We start from the raw sequence: 7,553 nt of genomic DNA, 5'->3' as shown, positions 1-7,553 counted from the left end.
ATTGTACATATTGCTGCTCACTTTTAAGATTTTCGAGAGTTATATTTTCGGATCTCCATATACCTTCGTTCTGATTATGATCAGAATCTTCATAATCAGCATATCCATTTGGGCAATATGCTGCAGATTTCTGAATAAGTATATTTTGGAGAACGCAACTAGCAAGCACCATGCTTTTGACTGATTCGTCGTCATAATTTAACGGTCTCCTTAAGATACGAAATCGTGCTGCTAGTATACCAAAAGCATTCTCCACAACACGCCGGCCTCTGCTTAATCTATAATTGAATATTTTTCCGAGCGACTAAACTCAGAATGTCTGGGATAGGGACGCAACAAATTATGCCTTAAAGGAAAGGCTTCATCCCCAATTATAAAATAAGGGAATAGTGTATTTGAATTTGGCAAAGCATCTTCTTTTGGAAAGGTTAACTTTCCATTGATCAGATGCTGACCAAATACACTTTTTCTTAGTATTCCACCATCTGATTCACTACCATAATGCCCATAATCAATCATCAGAAAGCGATAATGTGCATCAGATATGGCTAGTAACACCGTACTAAAAGTTCCCTTATAGTTATAATTCAGACTACCAGTATTCTTTGGACACTCTCTAACAACATGCTTTCCATCAATACTACCACAGCAGTGAGGTAGTTGCCATCTTCTTTCAAAACCATCAGAAATTTTTTTCCAATCTGCTGGAGTTGATGGAAATGCCATATATTCTTTCTGGAAACATTTCCAAATGGCTTTACATGTTTCCGGTATAATTTTCCGTACAGTCTGCCTTCCAATTCGAAATGAAAAGCTCAGACTTCGGTAGGTCTCTCCAGTTGCTAGAAACCTGTAAAATAGTTTTTTGTCAGAATATACACAGAAAAAATTAAGGTAGTAGTAATTTTAGTAAGCTACTGCAATAGGTTAAAATAAATATTTTAAAAAATTAACTATATCTCCTAAATGAAAAATATAAAAGCAGTGTTTGTGCTAGAAATCATCAATAACAGAACAATTATTAAATTTAAAGCAATTACAAGGGTATGTCACACGGAAACTTTTGTGACTTTATTCTAAATGTTGGCAAATATCAGATTAAATAATAACAACGTATAGGCTATTTACCTTAAAGTTAAAGCCAATCTTTCATTTGATGATATGCTTTTTCGCCAAAACGTGTCTCTCTTCTCTATCAAGGGAGAAACCTTCTCCAATATATTATCGAACACATCCGGAGTCATCCGCATAAAACTGAACGGAATATTATTTTAATATTAATATATGTACACATACTATTCAACACATGATAAATATAATAGTTAAATTGCATATTTACTCGAAGTAAAATTCTTGATCCCGAAACCTCAACTCTCTAACGAGGGAAGAATTCAATCCATATTTCTCTCTGTCGCGGAATATTTTCCTCATCCAGAAACGATGATTTCGGCGAGGTTTCGAATGCATCAACAATTGCAATGTTAACAAATGAAGAGAAAGCATGGCAAAATCCATAGCGTCGTCCATGTTTGTAACTTTACGACAATTACCGAACTAATCAACAGATGGCGCATTTCCACGTAAAGTTCATTTCGGTGCTAGTGGAGTCAAGTTAAAACGAAAACATAACTGAAACGAAAACTCTGTATGTTTCAGTTCTGTTTCTGAGTTTCTGTTTTCAGGTAATGTGGAGTCCAGGCTTAAGTCAGCCGGGACCACAGAAAACTGATTACTTAACCGATGGTGTCGAGTTATCCGGGTGACGACTTATGCGGACTCGACTGTATTTATAAATAGTGTCTTTGTAATGCGTGTAAACAATAGCCGAAGCAATTTGTGCAGCGATAATTTGAGCTTCGGTTTCTGCTATCGTATCATTGTTTCATTAGAAATTACTTAAAGTCGGTCCATCGACATAATCCTAGATGAAAAAAAAACTGAAAAAAATAATTATTAGGTTACATCTCATAAAATCTTATCTACAGTTCATATGTAAAAGTGTAGAACATACCTAGTTTCTGTCTAACACGTTGTTTTCTGTTTAAACTGCACGTATATAAATAAAGAAATATCAATGTGTACGAAATATAAATTAAAACATTCTGAAAATATTTGCGTTTCTAGAAAATTTTCTTTCCTTCATGCATTATTATTAATTAAATATATTTATGAGAAATGTTAACCACAATATTATTTTATAAAAGATTCATGTTTTGAAATCAGGAATTAAAACTTTGCGTGCTAAAGACAAATTAGGTCATTGCCATTAGGGTTTCTCATTTCCCGGTTCTTTGCTAGTCCCGGGAAAAAGTGAATTTTTCTCGAAATCTGAAGAGAAAAACGGGAGAGGGGGAAATGCCTTTGAATTGAGATGAAAATTAAAACAACAAAAATGAACGTAAATTAAACTTTTAGCTTAGAAGGTAACGTTTGTTTTTCAAATAAATCATAAAATTATAAAAATTAACAATAACATTTTGCAAAATTTTAGAAAGCAAACTTCGTGTATCAACCTCGGCTGCTTTAATAGCGGCATCAATCTTGTAGCCCGATGATTCGGTAGTTCGTTTGACCTTAATAATCAAGTTTATGAAAAAACTTCATACTTCATATTCGTTGGTATCCTTGCCCAATTTGCACAATCCAATCATGATGCAGTTATTGAAGCTACTGGGCGGTTAAAATTAAGACACCATTGGCGCAATTATTCAAGATATTACATGTTTTGACAAGTAAAGAAGTTTCAGAATCCTGGCACTAATAGGCTACATATTTATTATTGAAAATCTTTGACACGCAGTAAGAAATAAAAATTTTAAAAGACTAATAAGCAGGCCTTAAATTAATAAATACAAATGTATTCTGACAGTTTATGAGTTAATTATACTTTCTATTTGCAAAAGTTTCTCAACCTTAACACAAAATATGTTGTGTCGTTATATAACAGTGAAATATATTCATGAATTTGATTTTTTTTTTCTTTCATTTTGTACATAGTAGTAATTGGTGAATGTTTAGCATTGAAAATTGTATGCAAATAAGAAAATTAATTCGTTTATGAATTCGTGAAAACTTCCAATTACGATAAAGCCTTGTATTCGTAGGCTACACCAGTGAAATACTTATTTTATTTATCTCAGTCTATACTGTATTAAGAAAACGGCTAAAATGATTACTTACAGTACCTTCTCTGTCTTTTCTCTCCAGATCTGGCACCTCTAGAATTCTAGCTTTTTCCAAAATGTGTATAAAAACAAATAATTTTTAACGAATGCAAAGGTTCAAGCAACGTATAAAAATGGATGAAAGGCACACCAAAAACACGTTCTCGATCTGATACATAGTTTAATTGAATGTTATATCATATACAGACCCACTTACTTTATTTGTGATTCATGAACTGTAAAATCGAAAAGTTTTTCCAATGACGGAGAGGTAAAAATTAATTATAAATACTCCTGCAAAAATACAGTCAAACTTCGAGTTTCGAACTTAATTTGTTCTTAATAGTTGTTCTCAAACCAAAAGATATTTTCCCATAAGAAACAATATATAATAGATTAAGTAACTAGTATTGTTTGAAACAATATTTTGTTATTGAGTCCACTAGCACATTCTTTATTTATTATTTTTAGCGCTTCTAAACGCTTTTTTTTTTTTTTTTTTTCTGAATTCTAAGTTTTTCTATGGTACGATTCAGTCTTCAAATTTTAATGCATTTGAAGTGTGTTTCAAATCTCAGTATTTTTAAGTTAATATATTCTTTGTCTCTTTCCGGTATAACTTCTGTAATAGATTTTGGTAGAGAGAGTGTTTTCAAAAAAATGTGTGAGCCCGGGAGAGTGTCAGAGGAAGTCCGACTGCCCCTTCCGGCAACAGGTCGTTGACCTACTCACTTGTCAAGGATGGCTGTTACGTTTTGTTACGCGTTACGCGTTACACGAGTGGAGAAAGAGGTGAGATTGGGTCGACGATAAGGTGTGGCCGACGGTCAAGTAAAGACTCCATTTAACAACAAAACAACATTTATCAAAATCAACGAAAAAGTTAATTACAATTCTAAGTTCGCTAAGCTACAATTCTAACTCTCAATTACCCGTAGAGAGAGCTCGAGAGAGAGAGTTTACAGATATCATTTTATACCTCTTTGCAAAGTCCGTAGACGACGGAATATCCAAAATTATAGGCCCTAGGTCAAATTTCTGCGATTTCGATGAACAATTAATTCGCGGCTCGTCCACGAGCACGTACGACTGGCAGACCGAATAAGACTCCCCTGAGGGGGAAAAGACGCGATTTTTACAGATTCGCCGTGGGAACTAAGTCACAAGATCGATGTCGGACATAAGAAACTGATGATTCGGATGTTGAGTGTACAATTCTATGATGTTACAGCGTGAGATCGGTTGCCTTAAAAAGAAGAATTATAAAATTTCCCACGAATTCTGTTTTTCGTTTTTTAAAATCGTAGGAATAATTAATTCGGAAAAACTAAAAAAAAACCCGAATTTCACAAATGTACTTTAAGATAGAGAAAGTCTGTTAAAGTCTTATTGATCTCACCCTGTATCTTTTACCCATATTTTTTGTCCTGATGTTAAGCCGTATGCATTTTTCATAAAATGAAGTCTGCCGTTTCTGTTTTCGTAAACTCGTTTGATAATCTGCGTTACATCGATAATCTGTGTTATCATCATTTCCGCAATAAAGCTCTAATCGATAGAAAGTATTTTCGTCTTGTATTTTTGAGAGAAAGGTTTTCCCACTAACTGTACAATTCCTTTAGTTTTCGAAAGTTGGAAGATATTTATTTACCTATATAATAATATCTCTTAAAAAAATTGGTCAGTTGATTAATCGAAAGTTCACTAGTATAACACTAACTCTACGAGTAACAGGAGTATAACGCCTTATGTAAAATAAAAATAAAATGATTATTAATTTTTCGACGATTAAAAAACATTACCGTATTTTACGGACTATAAGACGCACCTGAATTTTGGAGGCAGTTTTTCGAAGAAAAAAGTGCGTCTTATAGTCCGTAAAATACAGTACCTGTCGAGAGTTATCAAGAAATATTTCTTAGGAAGAAAGACACCCATTGGTAAGTGATTGGATAACAAGTCTTGATGTGATGAATTAAAAATTCAGACCTACTAACAGTAATTAGTGGGTGTGAATTTTTAATTTAACAATCAGAGTGTAGTTTTTTCAAATCTAGTTAGTGAGTTCAAATCTGCAAACGGATTTTTCTCATAAATTGAAAAAAATGAAAAGGTTTTAAAATCGCAACATTAGGCAGTTAATAGTTATAACAAAGAATACAACAATATTATAATAAACAAAAAACCTTTTATTAAGCAATCTTGCACTGTATTTTGACAATCTTCCTCTGTATTCAACTAAAATCAGTTCATATAAAAGAAACTAAAATATTCTATACCACTGGAGATTATATGAATACATATTTCTTGATTAAATCTGTTGTCATTTTTTCCAATCTGAAAAAGTACAAAACCTTTCCGTGAAAAGTAAATTAGTTTATATACACCAATTAATACCTTTATTTGTCTCTGATCAAACCCTTTATTACATGTTATAAAATATATGCTATTTTCTTCCTTTGTATATGTAAATACAACACCAAATGATCGATAATACGACAGGAATTAAAAATAAAGCATGGAACATAGTTAGTGCCGCAATTATAACAATTATTTTCACGAATACTTTACTCAAAAACACAGTTATGCGTAAAAGAATCAACACACCTATACCGGTTGAGAATGCGCCCTGAAATATCGGAAATCCCACATTATATAAACTATGCTGTAATTTACCTTTTATGGTTTTATCTGACGAAGTGAGAAAAGAATAACATATGTGAGTGGGGTAATTAACACAAAACCCCATACAGATTACAAAGCAGTACATAGTGGCAACGTCTAAGTTGACACCCCATAACGACATATAACCCAGGGTTTGTATCGTGATAGACAAAATGCACAGGGCAACAACAACCGAATAGAAAATATTTGGGTTAAAGGAAATAAAAATAACAAGATTTATTAACGACGTCATCCAAAAAAATTGAAAGACCACTTCTCTAATAATGATACTTTGCTCGACGACAGGCGATATCATAGTGTGTATAAAAACGTCAAAAGGGAATTCTTCTGCCATCTTTTGTATATCTTTGATTAATTTCGACTCTGTGGTTCTATCAGAAACATTTCTTGCTAAAAGAAAGAAACGACTGCAAATAATATCGGTATAATTATGATTAAATACGATATCATTCTGGTAATGTTTGGCTCCCGGAAATTTCAGGAAGACTAGTCGTAGAGCATCGATGAAATCTTGTTTAGTAGATAAATCGTATCCTAAAAAAGAATATTTCGCTGCTGAATGATGTTGAAAATCTTTATAATACTTCAACCAAGAAATATCCATATCTGCCACATTCGGGTGAGACTGGAACTTCTCAATCATGTCGTCTAATGATTTCTGAATGACTTCGTTTGAATAATCCAAAGTTTCGTTAATCACTATGTGAATAGTAAATGGATATTCAGTAAAATATTTATAATATACCCGAAATGCTCGGGTAATATCGGAATTTTCGGGATAAAAACGAAAAACATTAAGACCTTCGTTCAAAAAAGTGACTCCCCATATACCTAATGATAAACTAACGACATATACAAGTAATATAATAATTTTGCTTGACGAATAAAAGAGAAACGACGCAACTTTGTCCTTGAAGAACTTCATAAAAATATCATCTTGCATCTCTTCTTCATAATTATTAGTTCTGCCGCATTCTGAAAAATATAAAAAAGAAAATTATTGCTTTTATTACGCGAAATGAAAGAAAATTACATTTGACGAAACTGTAAAAAATAAGAAAATTTTTGATAAAAATAAAAAATTTCAATCTATTAGATTACTGGCAATTTCATTATCATATTAATATTTTGAAGTTTAATGTTTTGTATATCACGCGCACTTAATACAACAAAGCAATGATAAGCAACTTTTTCTGGCTGCGGCCTTTAATGAACCTTGTAAGCGTCTGATCTGTCGCGTGTACTTTTTCATACTTGCAGATTTTAAACAGGCTAAATAACAAAAACTCCACAATATGTGGTCCTATAGGCTTATAAAATATACTAACGTATAATGAAATATAATGTAATTGAAAAAAATGATCGGAGAAATTGGCTCAGTACCGAAAAGAGTTACTTCCTCCAAATCCATTTTGATGTGATATAGGTTCGAATTTTTGTAAGACATTTCAGTAAGCAGAGGCACACCAAACAGTTTTGGCGCTTGAGGGAAAGCTCATAACTAGCGCTCTTGTTGATTCGCATTCAAGACACTTACGTCCTTAACTTATAAATTACTGACAGATTAATTATAATATCTACTTTTCAATGCCTTACTTGCAACGGCGAAACTGAAAGAAACGAGTGTGTGCACTGTTGCTCATTTCACTCTGTTTAATTACGCCACTGCGAGTAAGGCATTCAAGCCAAAACCTTCTGATTGTC

At 32.8% G+C, this 7,553-nt stretch overlaps 2 protein-coding genes across 2 annotated transcripts; both read right to left on the bottom strand.

Annotated features, from left to right (window-relative positions):
- Positions 1-273: 273 nt before the first annotated feature.
- LOC136972581 (uncharacterized) lies at positions 274-1,701 on the bottom strand. The gene is made up of 3 exons (XM_067267154.1): positions 1,340-1,701; positions 1,129-1,254; positions 274-850 (listed from the first exon to the last, which is right to left on the bottom strand). Exons 1-3 carry the CDS (start codon positions 1,525-1,527, stop codon positions 274-276), a joined length of 891 nt encoding a protein of 296 aa, XP_067123255.1. The 5' UTR covers positions 1,528-1,701.
- A 4,499-nt stretch (positions 1,702-6,200) lies between these two features.
- Positions 6,201-7,260, bottom strand: LOC136972580 (patched domain-containing protein 3-like). The gene is made up of 3 exons (XM_067267153.1): positions 7,233-7,260; positions 6,292-6,824; positions 6,201-6,239 (listed from the first exon to the last, which is right to left on the bottom strand). The coding sequence occupies exons 1-3, from the start codon at positions 7,258-7,260 to the stop codon at positions 6,201-6,203; spliced, it is 600 nt and encodes a 199-aa protein (XP_067123254.1).
- Positions 7,261-7,553: the final 293 nt, after the last annotated feature.

The sequence above is a fragment of the Centruroides vittatus genome, unplaced genomic scaffold, assembly GCF_030686945.1.
Source record: "Centruroides vittatus isolate TY-2023 unplaced genomic scaffold, ASM3068694v2 contig_298, whole genome shotgun sequence".
Taxonomy (NCBI): domain Eukaryota; kingdom Metazoa; phylum Arthropoda; class Arachnida; order Scorpiones; family Buthidae; genus Centruroides; species Centruroides vittatus.
This window is presented reverse-complemented; position numbering and strand designations above follow the sequence as displayed.